The sequence below is a fragment of the Choloepus didactylus genome, chromosome 3 (assembly GCF_015220235.1).
Source record: "Choloepus didactylus isolate mChoDid1 chromosome 3, mChoDid1.pri, whole genome shotgun sequence".
Classification (NCBI taxonomy): Eukaryota; Metazoa; Chordata; class Mammalia; order Pilosa; family Megalonychidae; genus Choloepus; species Choloepus didactylus.
The window spans coordinates 17,924,306-17,949,622 of record NC_051309.1 but is presented as its reverse complement, the minus strand read 5'-3'; the positions used below and the strand labels follow the sequence as shown (position 1 = coordinate 17,949,622).

The window sequence follows — 25,317 nt, the reverse complement described above, 5'->3', positions numbered from 1 at the left end:
GCAGATGCTGCCCCAGAGAAGAGCTGATATATATTGGAGCTGGTGTCAGTATAGGACGTCAGTGCTCAAAAGGACATCCAGTGACCGATCTCCTCATTGAGACTCAGGCAAGCTGAAGCACAGGGTGGGCAGGTGGGGGAAGAGTTAGCAGTGAGCATAATAGGAGCTGGGAAAGTAACGCCCCATTGAGAGAACCCAGGGACGCCGAGTTTGAAAGTCCTCGGAAACTCAGGAGTGAGTCAGGCACATGTCTGTAATGGGAGAGCTGGTCAACTGTGTGGGCCTGGGCAGCGATGGGTTCCAGAAGGCAGAACGATTCAGAATTCAGGTGAGTTAGCATTTGACAGTCAGTGATCTGTCCAAATTCAACCGGATCAACTGCTAGTGGATATGAACAAGAAGACCTAACTCTACAGAGGAAAGAGTTGGCAGAATGCTACATTCTTAGCAAACAGCATGGAGAACTTGAGCACATGGACATCTACGGGGGAGATGCCTTGTAAGCAATTTGATATATAGTTATGCTAATTTGGATGTTTGGATTATTGTACAGTAAATAGTCACTTACTTCTAGCCCCCTCCCATACCCTAGGAGCAAAGATTACTTCCTCATCCCATTGACACTGGGCTTCATCTTGAGATTTGCTCTGGTCTTTGGGATGTCAGAGGATGTGGACACAGGCAGAGGCCTTAAATGTGCATGTGCAGCTTGGCAGTTTCCATGAGAGGAGCATGTGCTGGTAGCAGCTGCCCCTGTAGCCTGGCCTAAGGAAGAAGACCCAAATCCAGCTTGCAGCCTGGAGCCAAGCCTAGCTGACCTTCAGCCTGAATCCAAAGCAGTCACTCACTGAGCTCAGCCTGGATCAGCTGAACCACAGTAAACTTGCATGAGAATAAATCCTTCTTGTTTTAAGGCATTGAGTTTTCGGGGTAGTTTGTTATGCAGCATTATTGTGGGCAGTAGCTGACTAATACACTAAGTCTAGAGCTTAGAAGTGATATCTAGACTAAAGATTCAGCTTTAGGAATTTCAACACATAGGCATTCATTCGTTCATTTACTCATATACTCAACAAATATTTAGCACAAGCATATTCTATGTTGGGTATTTCCATTCACTGGTATGGAAGAGACTGTCCAAGCTCCTCATGGGGATAAATCTCTTGACCGCTTTCCCAGTAAGAGTTTGCCGAGTGAGAAGAGAAGGTCATCCTAGACAGAAACCTGGGGATAGCTAACCCATGAAAGAGAGACTGAGAAAGAGTCTTCAAAAAGGTAACAGGAAGACACAGGTAAAGATGGTGTTCAGAAACAAAGGGAGGAGAGCCTTTCAAGAGGGAGAGTGTGGATTGGTAGCAGATGATGCAGAGAGGTAAGGTGGGTTGAGGACTGAAAAAAAAAATTATTTATAGTTAGTCATTGGTGGCCTGGGTGTCAGTAGGGCAATGGGCCAAGAATTGGTTCTGGTTCCAGCTTGACCACTGCCTGTGTGGCCCTCTGAATGTCCTCAACCTCCCTGTCCTCACCTGTCTAACAGGTGTGCATAATGCCTGCCTTACCTACCAGCCTCACAGTTGCTGCAAGGAGAAAGTGAAATAAAAATCCTTGTTTCTCCAGGGCACATCAAGGCAACTGACCATCAAGGTTTGCAAAAGGGATCCCAGTGAACCACCTTCAGCAAATTCTGTCCTCCCCTTCCCTGCTGTGTCCTGATTTCGCGGTGGCCTTTAGTGGCTCCTCGCAGCAGCTTCTGGTTCCCTTCTCCTCCTGTCAGACTTGAGAAGAGCCACCCCTTAGCTGCACCTGCCACTTATCCAGCTGAGCATCCCTTGGGGCAGGGAGATGTCGCTGCCCTTAGGCTTTCCGCATCCTTGGAGAGGGCCCTCAAGGGCGAGCTCACGATTTCACTTCCCTTACTGTACCTTCTCTGCAGGAATGAGATACTCATTTCTGAGGTTTCTGGGGGTCAAGGTTAGAAGACGCTGGAGGGCCACCACCCCGCACTCACTCACAACAGCCCCTGTTTGGTGTCAGCAGAGCAGAGCCCGGATGGAACCTGGGCATTGTCTTAGGCTTAGGGCAGGGATCCCCAGTGGCAGCACTGGTGACATTTTTTCCAGGTAATTCTTTGGGGTGAGGGGTGCAAGACTGTCCGTTACATTGTAGGATGTTCAGTAGCATCCCTGGTCTCTACCCACTAGATGCCAATAGCGACCCCCCTCCAGGTGTGACAGCCAAAAATAACTCCAGACATTGACAGTTGTCCCTTGGGATGGGGACAAACCAACCCCTGTAGAGAACCACTGACTTAGAGTGAGGTCCTTGTGCATTCTAGGCTGGAGCCTAGGTTCAATTCTGAACTGGCCAGAAGAGTCTGATCCACCTTTTTTCCACTCTTTCCCAATCATCTTTTATTCCCATTTTCATTAATCTTGCTTGATTTTACTGTCTTAAGTCAGGTCTGAGCAGAGATTGAAAATGAAAGCAACTTCCAGAGTTGATGTGCCAGTGCTTCGTAACTGTAAGGTGCCGCGGAAAGAAGTGGGATGGGGTGATGGTGTGCGGCAGTCACCCAGGCCTCCCTCCCACCGAGGGCCATTTAATGGCCTCCAGGAATCTTATTTATCACTTCTTTCACTCTGCCTTAGGAGCACCGTCACTTATGCAATAAAAATGACAAGTCGTCTTTCTGCAGATGTTTTAACAGGCACTAGAGGTCAAAAGCATCTCTTCCTCTAGCCTTGGAGAAAAAAATTGCACCTGTCACATTACTGAAACAGATAGAAAAATCTAGGCCCCCAAATTCCTAGCTCTCTAAATTATCTTCACAAGGGCAGGCAGTTCCTTGGCTGTTACGGTAAGGAGGCAGGCAGTTATTTGGCTGGTTGGTTCTAGGATACACTAGCGTGTACTGTAAGCAATTATGGGCTTATTTGAACTTCCGGCCAATTATATTGCAGTTGCCAATAGTGAACAAATGATCTCCGATGGCTAGACTTATATAAAGATTTGTTACGAAATAGTTGCTACCTAAAATGTTTGGGCTGAGTGCCTTTTTAGGTGGCTTTCATTTTTTTAAAATTTTTTATTATGGTAGATACATATATATACACATACATACATACATAGCATAAAATTTGCTGATTTAACCGTTTTTAAGTATACAATTCAGTGTCAATAATTACATTTACAATGTTGTACTTCCATTACCACCATCCATTACCAAAACTTTTCCATTGCCCCAAACAGAAACTCTGTACCCATTAGGCAATAATTCCCCATTCCCTCTCCCCCAGCCCCTGGTAAACTCTGATCTACTTTTTGTATCTAACAATTGGCTTTTTCTAGATATTTCATACAAGTGGAATCATACAATATTTGTCGTTTTGTGTCTTTTATTTCCCTTAGCATAACGTTTTCAAGGTGCATCTAGGTTGTAGCATGTCTCGGATCGTCATTCCTTTTTAGGGCTGAGTAATCTTCCTTTGTACATAAACACTGCATTTTGTTTATCCATTTATCTGGGTTGTTTCCTAGGAGGCATGTTTTTAAAAGCAATATACAATTGAATCAGTTCTGACGAAAGGGGGCAAGTTTTAGTCTTCTGCATTCCTTGAGCTGCAAATGACCTGGGATAATTTAGCCATTCCCCCAGTTCCCAAAGTGGAGACTATAGGAGCTGAGAGCTGTTTAGTAGCAGAGCAAGTTTAATGGGGGAGATTACTAGTTTCACATTTGGAATGTTGAGTTTGTGTATCTCTTGCAATCTAGGATGGAGCAATATTTAGACATCCAGACTCTCAGGGATCCAGCTCCCCAAGAGGAATGTCAAAGAGGCAGTTGGATATTTTAAGAGGTCCTGAAATTCAAGGAAGAGAACAGCACTTGAAGTACGAATTTGGGAGTGGGTGCTGTTGATCCTCTCATTCTACATACATTTCAACCTAATTCTAGCATGCTGCAGAGGCTGGAAAGCTTAAAACTGTTATTTCTCAGAACTGCTTGCAGCTAGAGTTCTTGATGTGATTCAGGTTCTATCAATCATGTGCTCTCAAACAAGATTTTTATAGTTGCTTTTTAATAACTTTTTGCTATGAAATTTCAAATACATGCAGTGTTAGAGAAAACAATGCAATGTACCTCTACTGCCCATCTTCAAAAATTACCAAAGCATGCTGTTCTTGCTTCCTCTATATCCTTACCTACTTCCTAATTCTGGATAATTTCTAAGCAATCTCAGATGAATTTCACCCATAAATATTTCTTTATATATCTCTAAAAGATAAGCATTCCTTTTTATAGCATATTGGTTATACCATTGTCGCACTGAAAAAAATTAACAGTAAATACTTAAAATCACAAAATTCCGGTGTTCACATTTAGCCCATGTTTTCTTTTAATGTTTGTATCGATTCATAAATTGTCCCAACATTTTTACAGTTTTTCTCAAATTAAGATAACTCAAATAAGGATCTATATATTACAATTAGTTGATGAGTCATTAGGTTTCTCTTAATCTATAGTTTCAGATACACACACACACAGACATATTCACACACACTTAATTTTCGTCCTTTACTTGTTTAAGAAACTGGTTTGTTTTTCCTGTGACATTTCCAACAATTTGGGATGCTAATTGCATCTTTGTGATGATGTTTAACATGTTCTTCTGTCACTTGTATTTCTGTAAATTGGTAATTTAGAAAAGACTTATTAGATTCAGGTTCAATTTTGTGATATGAAGTCTTCATAAGATGTGTTCAAACTTCCGTCAGGAGACACGTACTATCTGATTTTCTCTTTGTGATGTTAGCAGTTGTTGGAAATGATTGCTAGAGCCACTATTTCATTAGAGGTTATGAAGTGATGACTTCCTAATACTATAATTCCATCCTCATTTCATGGCTAAAATACTTCTATAAAGAGAAACTTCCCCTCATCTGCTATTTGGTTATCCAGTGGTACAGTTCATTTTGAAAAAGTAAAATAAATGCTTGATTGTATTTCTTTGTTTATCTGCCTTAAAAATAATCGTTTGGTTCCCTACTATCCTCCAAAAGTGATCAATGAGGTTTTTTATTGAAGGAGAATATCATTATGAATTAATGGATTTAAATGTATTTAATGTTTCAGTCCATCACTATTATCATTATTAATGTTCAAATTGGCCCATCTTTGGTTAATGGGATTTCCTTCAGATGTTCACTCCTGAGTCCTTTTGATATGGTCCCAGTAATCTTTGACAGCTTCCTTGCTTTTCTCCATTCTCATTGTAACAAAATGCTTTAGGCTCATCTCCTGCTTTAGATCTGGAATCAGCCATTGCCCCAAGAAACCCTGTTTTCTTTCAGTAGGAAATGGTATTTAGAGACCACAATCTGTATATTGAGGGCACTCAATTCTACTAAGTTGCTAATCATATCTAGGCCTTTTTAATACAGATCTAGGAAATATGTATTTTGAGTTCATATTGATACTTTTCAAATTGAGGTCTACAGCATTGTTATTTAACTTTGTTGAATCTTTTGATTCTTTGCCTTATAAATAGTACTTCAGTGAATAGCTTGTGCATTTAACTTTTTGTATATTTTTCAGTGTATAGATTCTTAGAAATGGGATTGCTAGGTGTTTTAGTTTCCTGGTCTGCCTTCAAGCAAATACAATGAAATAATTCTGCTTTAAACAATGGAAATTTATTAGCTTAGTTTTGAGGCCAAGAAAATGTCCAGATCAAGGCATCGTCAAGGCAATGCTGTCCTCCCAAAGACTGACTGCTGCCGATGATTCTGGGCACTTCTGCCACATGGCAAGGCACATGGTGTGTCTGGTGGTCTCTCCCTTCTCCTCCAGGTTAAATTGATTTCTGCTTCTTGCTTCCATGGCTTTCTCTCTTTTTATTTGAATTTCATTCTCTTATAAAGGACTCCAGTAACAGGATTAAGACCCATTTAGATAGAAGTGGGTCACATCTTAACTGAAGTAGCCTTATCAAAAAGTCCTCCCTACAATAGGGGTTCACACTCATAGGAATGGATTAACTTTAAGAATATGCTTTTCTGGGTTACATACAGTTTCAAACCACCAAATTCAGTACAAGATAAATGTATAAGTAATTTTTCTTCCTTAGAAGTTGTTCTATTTTTGTATTCCCCCCAACAATGAGAGTGGCTGTTTCCCCATAGCCCCACCAACAGGGTATGGTGTTAATTAAAAAGAAAAAAAAATTTTTATTGTGGTAGCATGTATACAACACAAGACTTCCCATTTTAACTACTTTCATGTGAACAATTCAGTAATTTTAATTACATTCACAATATCATGCTACCTACACCACCATCATTATCAAAACTTTTTCATCATCCCAAACAGCAGCTCTGCACCCATCAAAGCAATAACTTTCCATCTCCACCTTCTCCCACCCCTGGTAGCCTGTAATACACTCTCTGTCTCTATGTATTTGCTTATTCTAAGTGAAAACATACAACATTTGTCTTTTTGTGTCTGTCTTATTTCATTCAACGTGATGACTTTAGGGTTCATCCAGGTTCTGGCATGTATCAGAACTTCATTTCATTATTGTTAATTTCTTTTATTTTTGCCAGTCTCTTAGGTGAGATGGTTTCTCAGTGTAGTTTTCATTATTATGAATAAGACTGAGCTTCTTTTCATATAGTTAAAGACAATTTACATTTGTTTTGCATACATTAAACCGTTCATGTCTCTAGTCTATTTTTCCATGAGATAGATGATTTATGTATTTTCTAATTTTAGATGTTCTTTCTATATTTAAGATATCAATCCCTTAGAATAAAGCTGAAAATATTTTTCCAGTTTGTCTGTTTACTTTATTGATGGTCTTTATGGCTGTGGAGTGGTAATCAGTGTGGTTTGATTCGTAGGGATCTCCAAAAGTGTCTCATTGACTGTGGGGGTCCTTAAATAGAAACAGATCCTACTAAATTTCTATAAACAAATTAAACAAAACAAAAACAACATTTAGGTCCTACAAATAGAGGCCTGGCTAGCATCTACCTATCAGAAAGCCAGGGACCCTCACCCAGTTGCAGACCTGAGTTCGTTCATAGGCCCAGAGCCCATGGAAGGCAGGGGAGGTCAAAACCCCTTGAGAGGGGCTTGTGAAAGCGACACAAGGGGATACTGCGAATCTTCTTCCTAGCCTTGCTCTAGGGGAACTGTGGCCACTGACCAGGATAGCCGTGTCCTGGGAAGGGAGATACCTAGACCTTTTGGGGATTATAGGACAGTGGTTCTTATGCGATATCTGTGGCCCAGAGATATTAAACAATTTGCCCCAAGTCACACAGCTTCCAAAAGGTGAAACCCAGAATTCTAACCCAGGCATTCCATGCTATTAGTAACTCTGCTCTACTACCTATTTCCCAATACTCTGGAACTAGAATCTGTCCTCACTGCTGCTGGAGTGATCTCTCTGGAACACGCACTGGACCACGTACCTGAAACCCTCCAGCAGCTCCCTGTTGCCATTAGGATAAACAAGGTAATCCACGACCTACGTCCTTTTGCCTTTTCAGGCTCATCTTCTGATTACTCTCTGTCTCAGTTTCCCAGGGCTACTGTAACAAAGAACCACAAACCGAATGGCTTAAAACAACAGAAATTGGAGAAGTTGTAGAAGGTGAAAATCCAGGTATCGGCAGGGCTGTGCTCCACCTGAAACCTGTCGGGGAGCCTCCTTCCTTGCCTCTTCCAGCTTCTCGTGGTGGCCAGCAATCCTTGATGTTCCTTGGCGTGTAGATGCATCCTTTTTTTTTTTTCAGTTTTTTTTTCAGCTTTTAATTCATTTTTTTGAGATATATTCACATACCATGCAGTCATACAAAACAAATCGTACATTCGATTGTTCACAGTACCATTACATAGTTGTGCATTCATCACCTAAATCAATCCCCGACACCTTCATTACCACACACACAAAAATAACAAGAATAATAACTAAAGTGAAAAAGAGCAATTAAAGTAAAAAAGAACACTGGATGCCTTTGTTTGTTTGTTTGTTTGTTTCCTTCCCCCATTTTTCTACTCATCCATCCATAAACTAGACAAAGTGGAGTGTGGTCCATATGGCATTCCCAATCCCATTGTCACCCCTTATAAGCTACATTTTTATACAATCATCTTCAAGATTCATGGGTTCTGGGTTGTAGTTTGATAGTTTCAGGTATCTACTGCTAGCTACTCCAATTCACTAGAACCTAAAAAGGGTTGTCTATATTGTGCGTAAGAGTGCCCACCAGAGTGACCTCTCGGTTCATTTTGGAATCTCTCTGCCACTGAAGCTTATTTCATTTCCTTTCACATCCCCCTTTTGGTCAAGAAGATGTTCTCCATCCCACGATGCTGGGTCTACATTCCTCCCCGGGAGTCATATTCCATGTTGCCAGGGAGATTCACACACCTGGGTGTTTGATCCCACGTAGTGGGGAGGGAAGTGATTTCACCTGCCAAGTTGGCTTAGCTAGAGAGAGAGGGCCACATCTGAACAACAAAGAGGCATTCGGGAGGAGGTTCTTAGGCACAATTATAGGGAGGCCTAGCCTCTCCTTTGCAGCAACAGTCTTCCCAAGGGGAAGTCCTGTGGTAGAGGGCTCAGCCCATCAAACCACCAATCCCCTGTGTCTGTAAGCACATCAGCAACCATCAAGGTGGGGAAGCCCAATACCCCTGCATTCTCCACCAGCTCCTCAAGGGGGCACTGCATATTTTTTTCATTGTTTTTTTTTTTAATTAACTCTTTTTTTTTAATCAACTATATAAAAAAATTTTTTAAACATACAATAAAAAAACATTTCCCACAAACCATAACAAGGGAGTAAGTAAAAGACAACTAACCTAAGATAACTACTTTACTCCCAACATATTCCTACTCTACCCCAAGAAAGTAACCTAATATAGCAACATTTCTGTGAACTTGTTCCTACTAAACCCATCAGAAATTAACAGACCATAGTCATTCCTGGGCATTCCCAGAATGTTAAATTTACCCACAATAGCTTATCTGTTCTTATTGGGTTATCATTCCCCCTTCCTTAATTGCTCTCTATCACTAGTTCCCCTACATTCTACATTATAACCCCTTTGTTTTACATTTTTCAATGTTCACATTAGTGGTAGCATATAATATTTCTCTTTTTGTGCCTGGCTTATTTCGCTCAGCATTATGTCTTCAAGGTTCATCCATGTTGTCATATAGATGCATCATTTTAATCTCTGCCTCCTCCATCTTCACATGGCCTTCTCTCCAGTGACTCTCTGTGTCCAAATTTCCTGTTAAAGACACCAATCATATTGGATTAGGACCCACTCTAGTGCAGTTTGGCCTCATCTTAACTAATTTCATCTTCAAAGATCCTATTGTCAAGTAAGTCTTATTCTCAGGACTGGGGTTTAGGACTTTGTTAGGGATTGAACCACACCACTCACAAAAGACACGTTCAGATTCCAACCCCTGGTCCTGTTGGTATGAACCCCTTTGTAAATAGGACCTTAGAAGATGTTACTAACTAAGGTGTGCCCAAACTGAATGAGGGTGGACCTTAATCCAAATGCCTGATGTCCTTATAAGGAAAGGAAATTGGACACAGGAAGAGAAGTTGCAGGGAGCAGCCAGAAACTAGAAGTCAGTGGAACCTGGAAGAGAAAGGAGAAGACATTATCATGTGCATTGCCATGTGGTGGTGAAGCCAAGTGTTTAAGTTTGCTAAGCTGCTCAAAGCACTGGGTTGGCGTTTAACAATGGGAATTTATTAGCTTACTAGTTTATAGTTTGGGGACTGTGAAAAGGTTAAAATCAAGAAACTATCAAGGCAATGCTTTCTTTCCAAAGACTGGCTGCTGGCGATCCTGGACTCCTCTGTCACATGGCAAAGCACATGGCGGCATATGCTGGTCTCTCCCTTCTCTTCTGAGTTTCACTGCTTTCAGCTTCTTGCTTCCATGGGTTTTCTCTTTCTTTGTTTGTATTCATCCTGTTTATAAAGGACTCCAGTAATGGGATTAAGACCCACCCTGGGCCCTGCCTTAACTGAAGTAACCTTATCAAAAGATCCTATATGACAGTGGTTCTGTTCATATAGATCTATTCATAGAGGTCTCACAAAAAACTTGTCAGTTTCACATGCAATACACAAGGGTCTAAACCATTAGACAGAAGGACTTTCCACAAATCCTTTTGTATAACTGCATTTCCACTGAAATGGCTGACTGGTTCCATGTTCAGTTAAACCCTCACATGGAGGGAGCACTGTTCTCTGAGGACTCACTTTCTGGGAGCTCAGAATTTTCCAAACTATCAGTTTCTAATTTTTTTGTGCTCATGAATTCAGTTCTGGGCTTATCCCTTTCCTCTTGCATTTCACTATAAGCTGCAATGAAAAGCCAGGCAGCACTTTCCATATTTAGTTTGGCAATCTCCTCAGCTAAATATCCAAGCTCGTCAAATTCCATCTTCTATCTGACATCAGGACTCAGTTTTACCAATTTCTCTGCCACTTTAAAACAAGGGTCACTTTTCTTCCAGTTTGCAATGACACATTCATCATTTCTGTCTAAGTCCTCATCAGAAGTAACTTTACTGCCCACATTTCTACCAACAGTCTCTTCAAAGAAATCTAGGCCTATTCTATCAAGCACCTCAACATTCTTCCTGACTCTACTCATTACCCAATTATAAAGGCTTTTTAACATTTTTGGTATTTGCAATAGCAGCACCCACTCTTCCAGTACCAAAATCTGTTTTAGTTTGTGAAGCTGTTCAAAGCAAATACCATAAAATGGGTTGGCTTTTAACAATGGGAATGTATTAGCTTACAAGCTTACAATTTTGAGGCCATGAAAATGTGCAAATCGAGGCATCATCAGGGCGATGCTTTCTTTCTGAAGACTGGCTGCTGGCGATCCTGGACTCCTCTGTTATTTGGTAAGACATGTCTGCTGGTCTCTCCCTTCTCTTCTGGGTTTCATTCCTTTCAGCTTCTTGCTTCCATGGCTTTTCTATTTGACTCTCTGTATTCATCCTGTTTATAAAAGACCCCAATATCATGATTAAGACCTACCCTGGGCCATGCCTTAACTGAAGTTGCCTAGTCAAAGGGTCCTTCTTACAATAGGTTTATACCCATAGGAAAGGATTAGCTTTAAGAACATGATTTCTGGAGTACATACACTTTCAAACCACCACAGCACAGAACCCCAAAGATTGCTGACCATCCAGAAGATACTGATCCAGGGAGGAAGCAAGCCTTCTAGCTTCTGAAACTGTGAGTCAATAAACTCCTGTTATTAAGCCAACCCATTGTATTTTTTTTTTTTAGCAGCTGGGAAACTAAAACACACTACAACATATCTCTTGGGGGTACACAGTTCAACCCATGAAACTATGCACAGAACATGCCAAAGACCTAAAGATTTGCAAACACCGTTCTTTTTCATAGCTCCTAAAGTTTGCATGTGCTAGTCCCTCAACTTTGAATGTTCTCTCCACCATGAAATGTCTCAAGATTCTGTTCAAATGCCTGTTTGTAAAGCCTTTAGAGACTCACCCAAGGGGAGCAGGTGACTCCCTTCTTGGGAATTCTCTCAAACCCACCTTCTCTATGACAGCCCCACCCCTGTGCATCCCACCATGGCTACTTACTGGCCAAGTGTCTGTGAACAGCCCAAGGGCAGTGTCCATTTCTTCTGATTTTTGAGTCTGCATACACACTCATCCAGAGCTGGAAGAATAGCATAGCGGGCCTTCAGCAAATATTTGCTGAATTAATGAATAAATGACTATACTGAGGGAGAAGTTGTGGCAGGATTGTGATGGCCCTTGAATACTTGATGCTTTCAAGCCAACCATCCAGATAATTCTCTAGCCAATTGTTTTAATAGTGAAAATAACCCCTATTGTTTTCTTTAATGCATAGATGTATAAAAAATAAATATGGCAAAGAATTCCACCATTCAAATAACCAACATTGACAGGTTTTTTTTAAAGTATGCCAGGTGTGCCAGTTTGAATGTATTATGTCCCCCAAAATGCCATTATCGTTGATGTAATCTTGTATGGGCAGACATATTAGTGTTGATTAGATTGTAATTCTTTGAGTGTTTCCATGGAGATATGACACACCCAACTGTGGGTGAGACTCTGATTGGATAATTTCCATGGAGGTGTGGCCCCGCCCATTCAGCAGGCCTTGTTTAGTTCACTGGAGCCCTATAAAAGCTCAGGCAGAAGGAGCGAGCTTGCTACAGCCGAGAGGGACACTTTGAAGAATGCATGGAAGCTGAGAGAGTAGCTGCAGATGACAGACAGTTTGAAGACAGCTGTTGAAAGCAGGCTCTTGCTCCCGAGAAGCTAAGAGAGGAAAAACACCCCAAGAGTGACTAAGAGTGACATTTTTGAGGAACTGCCACCTAGAGAGGAACGTTCTGGGAGAAAGCCATTTTGAAACCAGAACTCGGAGCAGACGCCAGCCACGTGCCTTCCCAGCTAACAGAGGTTTTCTGGACGCCATTGGCCATCCTCCCGTGAAGGTATCTGATTGTTTATGCATTACCTTGGATGCTTGATGGCCTTAAGACTTAACTGTGTAACCAAATAAACCCCCTTTATAAAAGCCAATCCATTTCTGGTGCTTTGCATTCTGGCAGCATTAGCAAACTAGAACACAAGGTAAGACAATTTAAACAATACAGAGAGTATAAAATGAAAAAAGTTCCTCTCATGATTCTATTAAGAGTTTGTGTTTCCTATCATGAAAATAAAGTTTATTCATATATCACCATATTATGTTGCCTTATATATATATTACACTTATCTATTATTAAAAATTTATACATAAAGGCTCATATTACGTATGCTGCTATTACCTTTTGTGGTGTTCTGAAACCATATGTACCCCAGAAAATCATGTTCTTAAAGCTAATCCATTCCTGTGGGTGCGGACCCATTGCAAGCAGGATCTTTTGATTAGGTTACTTCAGTTAAGGCATGGCCCAGGGTGGATCTTAATCCTCTTCCTGGAGTCCTTTACAAGAGGATGAAATTCAGACAAAGAGAGAGAAAGCCACAGGAGCAAGAAGCTGAAGAAAACGAAACAGGGAAGAGAAGGGAGAGACCAGCAGCGCCACCATGTGCCTTGCCATGTGACAGAAGAGTCCAGAATCACTGGCAGCCTGTCTTTGGGAAGAAAGCATTGCTTTAATGATACCTTGATTTGGATATTTTCACAGCCTTAAAACTCTAAGCTTGTAAGCTAATAAGTTCCCATTGTTAAAAGCCAAGCTATTTCTGATACGTTGCTTTTGGCAGTCAAGCAAACTACAACATCTTTTTTCTTCTAACTATACTAATATGATTACATTATTCTAATTATAATACATCTCAGAGACCCTTCCATTCTCCATATGTAGTTCTCAGTCTGTTTAATGACTGCAGAATACTTCATCATTTGAATGTCCCATTATTCGTTATCCAGTTCTTCTTGCACACTTTGGTTTGTTTCCATATTTTGACACTACAAACAATACTGTGGTAATCATTCTTGACCTATGTCTTGGCACCAATGATGTAAATTCCTAGCAATGGAAACCTAGCAATGGTCAAAGAGTGTGTTCATTTGAAAGTGTGGGAGACATTGCCAGATCGCCCTTTGCAAACTCTGCCAATATGTACACTCTCGTCCACAGGGTAGAAGAGGCCCTTCCTCTACCTGTACGCGTGCTCATGAAACTTTTATGTGTTTGCTCACATGATATACAAAAAAAGGTGGTCCCATTATTTAAATGTTACTTTTTAAATCTTCAGTGGGTTTGAGCACCTGCTGACTTGATTATTGGCTGTTGCATTTATTTTTCCATAAACTGTGTGTCCTTTATCCATGTTTCTATTGGGTTCTATTGTCTTACTGTTTTAAACAAGCATTTAAGTAAGGAAATTACTTTTTATCATATCTGTTGTTGACATTTCCCCCCGTTTATTATGTGTCTTTTTACATTGTTATTTGTTTTCTACTTAGAAGTTTAAAATTTACAGCATGTAAATGTACCCATGATCTCCTTAATGGCTTCTGGGTTTTGTGTTCTGCTTATGTGTCCATTAGGATGTGTCGGGGGCAATTAACAGAAAGCCCATCCCAATGTGGATTAAATAATTGTGAACTTTTGTTATTTTTTATAACAGAAAATCCAAAGGTAGGGAAGACTTTGGGGTGTGTTGGTTTAACAGCCCGACAACATTGTCAGGACTGAGGTCCTTTGCTCTGACCCCTGCAGTACAGGGACCATCCTAGGGTGGCTCTCCTTTCGTCTTAAGATGGTTACAAGCAGCAACCGGAGAGGCCCTCTCCCCTGCTCGTATCCAATAGGAAAGAGAGAGTGAAAACTAATCTAACATGGAGTATCCGTTCCTTCCTTCTTTGACTGGGCCAATTTAGATGACCATTCTGGGTCAATAACCATCGCTAAAGGAATGCTATGCATCCAGTGGCCTGGACAAATCAGGATCCGCTCCTGGAGTGGATCTGGGGATAGGGTCCACTCTCCCTGAGTCAGTGGAGCTGAATGTTGGGGTGTGGCTGCTCGAGTATAGCTGGGATCCTGTTAAGAAGGAAGAAGGAAGGAATAGCTGTTGTGTGTATGTAGTACACAGAGTAAGCCCCTCCAAAGCTGTCCATGTGCTAATGCCTGTAATCTGTGAATGTGTTACCTTACAGAGCAAAAGGAACCCTGCAGGCGTGATTCAGTTAAGGCATTTGAGATGGGAGATTTACCTGCATTATCTGGGTGGGTCCATTGTAATCGCAGGGGTCCTTTTATGAGGGAGGCAGAGGCAGAGTAGGAGATGGGGTGATGTGAGGAAGGGGCCACAAGCCGAGGAATGCAGGTGGCCTCTAGAAGCTGGAAGAGGCAAGGAAACAGATTCTCCTCTAGAGGCTCTAGAAGGAATGCAGCCGTGCTGACACCTTGATTTCAGACTTCTGACCTCCAGAAGTATAAGATAATAAATTTGCATTGTTTTAAATCACTACGTTTGTGGTAATTTGCTACAGCGGCAATAGGAAACTAATAAAGTAGGCAAATAAAAGCTTGGAAAAGACTTTACCATCTCCAAAATTATAAACATACTAATATGATGTAAATGCCATGTAAAATAAATATAAATAAATTAGTCCATTTTTTCTAATACTTTTATGGCTTTATTTTTTACACCTAAATTGTTGTCCTATCTAGAATTAATTTTGATATAAGGAGTGAAGTTGATATCCAGCCTTACTCCTTTACAGCTGGTTAGCCAGTTGTCCTACATCATTTATTGAATAATTCAACCATTCCCCATAGAATTGAAATGCCAGCTTTACCACAAACTAAGCTATTCAATGTATTTGAGTTGTTTTCAGGACTCTGTTCCTTTCTAATCAACTATTTATTGTCTAAACTAAGCTGTTTAATTATATAAATATATAGTACACTCTTACTATACTTGTTTTTCAAAATAGTCCCTGGATTATTTACCTACTTGTTTTTCTTTATCAATCTTAGAATCAGCTTCTAATATTCAAACCTGTTGAGGAATGCCATGCATTTATACATTAGAGAGAATTTACATATTATATTTAGTTGTCCTATTCAATCATGCAGTAGGTCTTGTCTTCTCATTTACTCATTTTCTCTTTTATGTTCCACAGTTTTAGAGTTTTCTAGATGTTAATTCTACACATTTTTGTTGTTTGTTTCTCTCTGTATGTATGTGTGTATTTGCTGCTATTTTAAGTAGGATATTTCCTTCCTTAACTTTTATCAACTGGCTATCTTTTATAATTTGGAAAGCTCTTAGATCATGTATTTTCCTCCCAGCCAATTTTTAAGGGCCTCCAGAGAGTGACTGCCAATAGCCTCTCTCAGCAGCCCACCCAGGATTTAATAGACATTTTCTCTGAAATACTTGATTGTGGCGTATTATCGACAGTAAGAGAGCTGATTTAAGTGTGTGGGAAAAGTTGCCTTATAGCCATCTTTAAAATTGTGTCTGTCGTCTTCTGTTTTAATACAGTTTTAAATATTTATTGGCATTATATATATATATATATATAATTTATACACACATACAAGTTCAATGCATTTTTTAAAGCCTTGTTCTGTGATAAAGCTTGGTCTTGAATGCCAAGTCAGTTCATTTATTCCTAAACCTTTTTGTGGGCTGGGTAGTGGGTCAGGAATAAGATGTGTTCCCTGCCCGGAAGGCACTCCAGGTAAATAGGGGGCAACATGCTAATAAACCAACAATTCCACCCAGGTCTTGACAGGTGTGAGGTAACGGAGGCACGTGCATGTGCAATGGAACAAAAAGCGGGGAGCCCCACTGGGACGGGCTGGGGGGTGAGCAAATGTTACGACAGGCATTGGGCAGATGTGAGAGAAAATTGCACCAAAAGCCCAGCTTCCCAAGTTGAAAGGGCATTTCAGTATTGCTAACTGAAGGCTGTACCAGCAATTAAAACACTGTAAGCAAATCAGAAATAGCTGCTACTTTCAGTGGCAAACAGCTGAGGTTAGAAAGTGGAGCATCGACCTGGCATCGTGGGACGGAGAACATCTTCTTGACCAAAAGGGGGATGTGAAAGGAAATGAAATAAGCTTCAGTAGCGGAGAGATTCCAAAAGGAGCCGAGAGGTCACTCTGGTGGGCACTCTTACACACAATATAGACAACCCTTTTTACGTTCTAAAGAATTGGGGTAGCTGGTGGTGGATACCTGAAACTATCAAACTACAACCCAGAACCCATGAATCTCGAAGACAATTGTATAAAAATGTAGCTTATGAAGGGTGACAATGGGATTGGGAAAGCCATAAGGACCACACTCCACTTTGTCTAGTTTATGGATGGAGGAGTAGAAAAATAGGGGAAGGAAACAAACAAACAAACAGACAAAGGTACCCAGTGTTCTTTTTTACTTCAATTGCTCTTTTTTTCACTTTAATTATTATTCTTGTTATTTTTGGGTGTGTGCTAATGAAGGTGTCAGGGATTGATTTAGGTGATGAATGTACAACTATGTAATGGTACTTGTGAACAATCGAATGTACGATTTGTTTTGTATGACTGCCTGGTGTGTGAATATATCTCAATAAAATGAAGATAAAAAGAAAAAGAAAAAAAAAAGAAAGAAAGTGGAGCATCAGTAAAATTCTGTTCCAGGGGAAAAGGATGTGCATTGCTTTAATCTTTCAGTGTTCTTTAAATTTTAACTAGTGCAGCTATCTCAGATGCAATACAGGTCAAAGCTTTTTCTCTGTTCTGATGTTAGATTTATGAATGCAGTCACACCATTTTAAGAATTCATTTGAAATTCTCATTACTATATCCTGCTTCTAGAAAGTATCATTATTTCTTTTTTTTAAATAACATTTGCAAGTTTTATGTAGTAGACTGTTGCGATGCCCTGGGCTTCCTCCTGTGGTCTGATTTTGGGATGAACTTCTGTGCTTCACAACCCAGGAAATGGAGCCACATTTTGAAAAGGAATGTGGCCTGCTGACATCTCCCTAGGTTCTTTCATGGCTTTCTGGAAACCAAACAGGGACAAAAGAGTTGTTATTCATTTGCTCATCCATCTATTTATCCATGGGTCCTCTAATCATCTCTCCCACCCACTCACCTACCCACCCACCTTTTCATTACCTTCTTCACCCATCCAGCCCTCAGCCCAGCCACCCCTCCACCCACCTGCCCTCATGCACATCTCTTCGTCCTCCCATCCACCCATGTCAGACATGGGTTCAAATCTCTCTTGAATCTTCGGTTCCACAGCTCTGGTTCTTTGTCCTGTGCCACACTACCCTCCTCCCAGCAAGCCCACTCAACCCTTGCCTGTTCTAGCTCCGCTCAGCTAGTGGAACTGAAGACCTCCAGCCTCAGTCCTGCCCAGACTCTGGGCCAGTGAAAACAGAGCCAGCCGCTGCGTGTAGAGGGCTCCCATCGCCTTCTGTGGTGGGCTCTGGAATTCATCTACTTCCCTGAGCTCCTGGCATCTGAAGGGCAGCTTCCCCTGCACCACACCACCACCTGTCTGAACCCACCTGCCTGGTTCCTTGAGGGATCCCTTTTCACCTGGCCAGACCTCCCTGGAGCCACGTCTCTGCAGTCTGACTGACTGTGAGATGCTCACTGCCCAAGCCAGACTCTTGGGGCTGTGGTCCTGCCTGTGGCTCAGACCACTTGGATGTTGAAACTCCCCCAGAGGACACAGATTCAGCACCTCCAGAGGCACCGAGGTTGGGGCTCCCAGAAAGCCGGTTGGGATGCAAATAGGGGAAGGCACAACAACAACACAAAAGCAGTTTAAAAGTCAAGAGGTGTGTCGTTGCCTGTAACAGCAAGTCCAGACATAGAGCCGTTCCATGGCTGGGTAATTCAGGGTGTCAGGGATGTCATCCCAGGCCAAGGGCTTTCCACCTTCTTCCTCCCCAGCACGTCAGTAATGTCCTACCGCAAGGCCCCACGCCAGCTGCAGAAGTTCCAGCAACACAAAGACACATGGCAGTACCTACTGAAGAAGCAAGACATTTTCTCCCATGTGCTTCTTATCCTTAATTAAGGAACCGTTTTCCAGAAGTCCCTCAGCAGATATCTCCCTCCCAGGTCCTGTTGGCTGGGACTGAATTCCGCACCCAAGCCTAAACCAGTCACCAATGGGGAAATGAGAACATGAGGCCTGGCTTAGACCTGGCACAGTCAGGCATAATTCACCCCTGGAACCCATGGGAGGGGCAACAGCTGAGCATCTAGAGGGCAGAGGCCAGGGATGCTGCTGAACGACTTACAGTGCACAGGATGGCACCCCCCAGCAAAGAACAATCCAGCCCAAAATGTGCATAGCACTGAGACTGAGATCTAATGCATGGTTCTGCATTAGAATATGAGAATAAAACTGCTTCTATGAACTTTGTAAAATGTTTTAGTCCATGTCGTTCAATGTCTTACCAGCATCTCTGGGAAGCAGTGTTCATGGGATTAAAACAGGGCCCTGGGAATTAAATAAACACTTTTTGCCAATAAACTTAGAGTAAAGAAGAGGATGCCCTGGACGAGTTGTATCTTGTGAGGCAGACACTCTCAGGCTGGTGACCGCATGGAATGGCCCAGCGGTTCTCAAAAGCAGTTTGACAGCATGTATGATGACTCTGAAAAAGGTTCTTACCCTTTCAAATCCTCAAACCCCTATTCTAGGAATCTGTCCTAAGGGGAAATCCAAAATATGAAAAAAGCTTTAAAGCATATCTTTATAAGACAACATTGAAAATAAACGTCCAACAATAGAGGAGTATAGCAATAAAATATGTTAGCGGTACATGATGGAATTCTATGTTAGCATTAAGCATGATGTTTCTGAAGGGACAAAAACCACAAAGCTAAAGGTAAAAATGAGGAAATGAAATTGAATCTAGCATGATCACCTGAAAACATGGACATACAAAAGTAACCTGGCAGCAAACACATTAGAATGCTAGAGTGATTATTCCTTTGTAGTAGTGGGAATAGAGGTTATTTTTATTCTACTTCTGATCTATTTCTGCCCTGATCATGTACTACCTTTATAGTGAAAAAATAAAATGATTTTTTTAAAACCTCAAGGGAGGATTGCAGTGTGAGGGACAAAGTCACATGTCAAATCCAAGGACAATTCTGGACTAACTCAGAGGACTGTTGGTGACCAAAAGGGTTTTGATCTCCACTTCTCACAGGGATGGCCCATTTGAGGATGTCCCAACTGACACCTGGGTCCCTTGGGCCAGGTTACCCTTGGGAGGCAGGTGGTGGGGGGGGTTGCCAAAAGCCAACTAGTTGGATGCTTCATCCTGGGACTGAATACAGCACACAGCTGGGGGGAGCAGGACTGGACGCCCCCCAGTGCCACCCAGAGGTGCCTTTCCAGCAGCCTTCTCAGGTTCTGACACATGATGGGGAAGAAAAACCAGGAGTAGGCAGGGAACACCTAGTGACTACTGCAGGTCTGACACCTGTAAAAAGGAGGAGGGAAGGAAGGAGGACTAGAACTTTAGACTGCAGTACAGGTAGCTGTGAAGGAGACTTAGCCAAGCCAGTGAGGGGTTCCTAAACAAAGGAATTCCATGTGGACAGAAAATAGTAGCCCCCAAGTGCTTAGTAGTTGTTGGCTAGAAGCAGCTTGGAGTGAATCATGCCCTTGGTGTAAATGCTACAGCAAATCCAAAGGCACGAAAGATGGAGGCTGTCAGCTGGCTGTCCTCACAGTGGGTTCTCTTGAAGGGTGTAACCTCTGTGGCCACTACCATGCTCAATATCACAGCTAGCTGCAGAGCAAGGACTAAACATCTAGTCCAGAATTCTTTCTAGATCATTTTACACGGTATTCCTCCACCCAAGCCACCTTCGCTGGTATTGGTTTAAAGTTTATCTTGTGGATACCAGAACTAGGTTGCAATCCCCTTGGAGGCAGAGCGTAACTAGTCAGGTGAGGAAAGAAAGGGGAGGGTGCAGAAGGAGATGGAGGTCTTTGGGGGAAAGGTAACGCAGGTGTAACCAGTTGGGATCACTACTGGTCTATTTGTTCCATGCTTTCCATTCCCCTCCTTTAAAGAGCCCCCTCCTTTCCAGATGGTTCTCACAGAGTCATCAACCTTGGTGCTCTCCTTCCCTGTCCAGCCTTGAGCACATGATCCAGGCCAGGCCAGCCAGGACCCTTCCCAGGATTGATATTCAAACATTAGGAGAAAGAAATTCCTTTCCAGCTGGAGTAGCAAACAAGGATAGCAGAAGTTAGGACAATTGGTGGTTGCCTTTCTAGTTATATGTTCTCTGCAGAATGAAGACAAGTGTCAGCCAGCAGAGATGAGAGATAAATGGAGAAAGAAAGAGAGAGAGAGAGAGCGAGTGAGAGTGAGAGTCAGAGAGTCACGGGCACCTCGAATCCTAGTTCCAGTCCCTGAGGTCTTGCCTGGCTCCTCCAGCTCTTCCTCACACTCTGGGAGCTTCCCTGGTTCTTCCCAGACACATGTCAATATATTCCCTTCTCCTTGGTGTGCAAAGCAGAATTCTACAATGGCCTCCTTTTCGGTTTGCCAAAGCTCATCAGAGTGCAATATACCAGAAATGGGTTGGCTTTTAACAATGGAGATTTATTAACTTGCAATTTACAGTTCTTAGGCCATAAAAATGTCCAAATTAAGGTATCAACAGGATGATACCTGGACTCTGAAGACAGGCCGTCAGCATCTGGGACACCTCTAATGTGGCAAGGCACATGGATGGCCGGCGTCTGCTGGTCCTTCACTCCCGGGTTCCACTGCTTTTAGCTTCTGATTCCAGTGGCTTCCTCTATGAGTATCTGTGAGTTCTCTCTTAGCATCTCTGGGGCTGTTCTCACTCTGTGAGCTCTCTCTCTGGGCCTCTCTCTCTCCCTCTGGTGTTTGTCTCTCAGCTCTTTTATCTTTATAAAGGACTCCAGTAAAGGATTAAGACCCACTTGAATGGGCTGGGTCACATCTCAATTGAAATAACCTAATTCAAAGGTCCCTCCCACAGTAGATCTGCCCCCACAGGGATGGATTAAAAGAACATGGTCTTTTCTGGGGTACATAACAGCTTCAAACCAGCACACACACCTGTCCCCCAGATTCCCAGCCCCAGGTGTGCCCAAACCTTCACCAGTTAATGTAGGTTATGCTGTGAAGGGATTTTACAGATGTAATTAAGATCCCAAATAAATTGACAGGGAGATTATCCAGACAGGCCTGCCCTCATCACAGGAGCTGTTTAAATCTGGGTCTAGAGGACAGAGACAGAGACTTCAGAGAGATTTGAAGTGTGAGAGGGATTCAGTGAGAGAGATGGAGGGAGCTGAGCGTAGTCCCTGGGTGATAGTCCTGTGGCCACAAGGAACCAGATTCTGCCAAAAACCGGATGAGCCTGGAGCAGATCTTTCCTGAGAACCACCATATGAGAACACAGTCATGCCAACACCTTGCAGGCCCCTGGGACCCTGAGCAGAGAACCCAGCCACACCTGCCTGGACTTCTGTCCTACAGGACATGTTTTAAGTGGCTACGTTTGTGATCATTTGTCTCACAACCATAAAAATTGGGTACACTTGGATTTGTTTTATTTATAACTGAAGAAGTTCTGATTAAACCACTAGCAGGGAAATGTCTTAGTCTGCCAGGCTGCTATAACGGATGCCACAAACTGGTTGGCTTAAACAACATGAATGTATTGTGTCAGTTTTGGAGGCTGGAAGTTCAAAATCAAGGTATTGGCAGGATTGTGCTCGCTCCAAAGCCTGTAGCAATCTATAACTCTGCCTCTATCACCTGGCCGGCTCTTTCATCTGCTGGTAAGGACTCCCATCATACTGGATTAAGGCCCACTCTGATTCAGTTTGGCCTCACCTTAACTAGCAATGTCTTCCAAGATCCTGTTTACAAATGAGTTCACATCCACAGGACTTGGACATGTCTTTGTGGGGGACGTGATTCAATGCAGAGCAAGAGAACACAGGTCCACATTCACTGCCCTATGAAGACTACAAAGCCAAGGACTGCTGGCCAACACCAGAAGCCAGAAGAGGCAAGGAAAGATTCTCCCCTACAGGTTTCCAATGGAGCATGAGCCTCTAGACAACTTGATTTCAGATTTCCAGCCTTCAGAGCTATGGGACAATACATTTCTGTGATTTTGAACTGCCCAGTTCTTGGTACTTTGTTATGGCGGCCCTAGGAAACTGAGACAGCTGTTTATTGTCTGACTCTCCCACTAGAGTGTTAGCGTCATGCATACAAAGATTTAGGTTTTAGGCATTCTCTACCCCCAATACCTAAGATAGAGCCTGACATGTAGTAGACACAGTAAATATTCTTTGAACAATCAGACAAAGGGGAATGTATGTATAAGGAGTATATATAGTTCATTTCCTAAGGGTAATCTCTTTTCCTTACAAAGAAATTGGTTGTGGGTATATGTTTTAAGACACATAATGAGTTGTCTGTTTATTTCCACTAGCTACAAAAAGCCAGGACAAGAGACAACATGGTTTGGCAACTTGCTTTGCATGCAGAGCCGACAGTGATGACTCCTGTAATGGAAAAAGAAATACATGGTATAAAACACAAACACCTGCTGGAGCTCAATAATTCAAAGCCCTTAGGGACCTGGAAGCTGACTCCTAATGACAGTTATCTTTTATAAATATTAAATAAGTATAATCATGAAACTACTCACTCAGTGTCCCAGCTAGCTTCCTTTGGGGTGGCTGCCACTCTTCTTTGCTTGTCTGTTGTGCCTCAAACAATGAGGCCTGCCTGACAGAAGGACTCTTCCAAAGGCAAAATGATGTATGTTATTTCAAGAAGTGAAGACTGTGAACAACAGCCTAACAACTGGGTCTTAAAAACTACAGTGAAAAGTCCCTACTCATTCCCCAAATAGTCTCTGAACTGCAAATATTTACATATGCTTTATATATGCATGTGTAATATTCATTTTATGTTTTGTCTTTTCTGTGTGGGCCATTTAATACACACTCATTTATAGTTCAGCAGACATTTTGATGAGCACCTATTTTGTTCCAGGCACCATGCAAGATACAGGAGATACAAAGGTGAGCAAGACAAAGGGACTTTTTTATGACTTAGGATTAGGTTCTTTTCCTCCATGCTGGCTGCAAGTCTTCTGCCCTCAAGGTCACCTCATAGCCCAAGAGGGCTGCGGGTGTCCCACCCATCGCAGCTCCTTTCTACACTGTTGGAAGGAGAGCAGGGAAGAGGGATGCATCCCCTCCCATTTATGGAAACTTCTTGGAAGCTACTTTCTACTCTGGCTCACATCTCATGTAGTAGAACTTAGTCATGTGGCCACAACCAGCTGCAAGGGTCTGGGAAATAAATATATTAGCTGGATAGATGCACTGTTGTCTCTAATACGGTGTGATGGGAACTACAAAAAGGCATGAACAGGTCTCATGGGAGCACAGAGAAGGAAGTAATAAATGTATCCCTGGCTGCATGGCTTTCCCTGTCTTCATATCAGAAGAGACCTGCCCTCAGGTTAGGAGAGAATAGCTGCCAGGGCCCAGCCAAGTGCCTGGGGGCTCCGTAACCATTTCTGAAATGGATGACTCCCTCAGGGAGGCACTGGTGGAGCTTTGAGATTCAGGTGACATTGCCACCGGGACTTTATGTTGAGGATGATTTCACCAGGTAGAGAATGGCAGGAAAGGCATTCTAGATGGAGAGAAAAGGTGAGCCAAAGTAGAGGGGTCTGAAGGTATATGGCTGGTTTATTAGTCGGTGCTTGACCCAGTGTCATTGTAGCACGGGATCTGAGGGAAGGATGGCAGGATGCAATGGTGGATTGAGGGAGATCATTTTATCCGCTGGGCAGGGGCACCCCCACGGGGCAGTGATTTAAGCACATTCATTCAGTGCAGAGACTCGGGGTACAGTGTGGGGGAGCCTTGAAGGAAGGATAGGGGCCTGGTGGCGGAGAGACCAGGCTCAGAAGATGAGGCCCGAGGGAAGTCTGTGGGAGGGGGCGCAGTGTGAAGAAGGATTGGGAGCTTTTTCATGGGGCAGGTTGTCCCATCTCCAATCACTGGTTGAACCAGGACTGGGAGGAAGGGGACAGGGCCAGAGGACACCCAGGTTCCTACCTGTTTGTGTTAGTAGTTACATCAGACCGAGGAAACTAAGACATGAGCCAATACATTTATTTTCACCTAAGTCAGTAGGATTGGAGTTATTATTTTTTTTCCTCTCTCTAGCATTTGGTTGCTAAGACATAATGATTTTTAAAGGGATTTCAAATATTTTTATGAACAAAAAGGATCTGGTCAAGAAGACATGCTTACAGGGCATTATTCCATAAACCCCGGACCTTTCTTTCTTTTTTAAAAGGAAAGAAGGGACTTTCAGGAATATGCACTAAATACCACTTTCTAACATCTAGCACTGGCAGACTATGTAAGATTGACTTAGGGAACTCAGTCAAGACAAAGAAGACTGTTACCATTCATGAAAATGGTGGTGATTTTACACTTAACTTTACTATCAGACTCCACCCTGCCGCACTCCCAGATCCTCTCCTCTGGAATGTGCCAGTTGGAGTTTATAACTCCACAGACAGTCATTGGATTTGAACTAAGTGAAAAGAGCTCTGGATTCAGGACCTGATACCTATCAGGTGCTTACTCATTCCCCCAAGAATGGTGTTTTAGTTTCCTTGGCTCCTCAGGCAAATACCTTGCAATGGGTTGAT

General features: G+C 42.4%; 1 protein-coding gene across 1 annotated transcript in view; it reads left to right on the top strand.

Annotated features, from left to right (window-relative positions):
* Positions 1–256: 256 nt before the first annotated feature.
* FAM184B (family with sequence similarity 184 member B) overlaps positions 257–25,317 on the top strand; it is a 116,830-nt gene continuing 91,769 nt past the window's right edge. The window contains exon 1 of the mRNA XM_037831410.1: positions 257–328. Within this exon, the coding sequence (XP_037687338.1) occupies positions 257–328 (72 nt within the window). The remainder of the gene's footprint in view (positions 329–25,317) is intronic.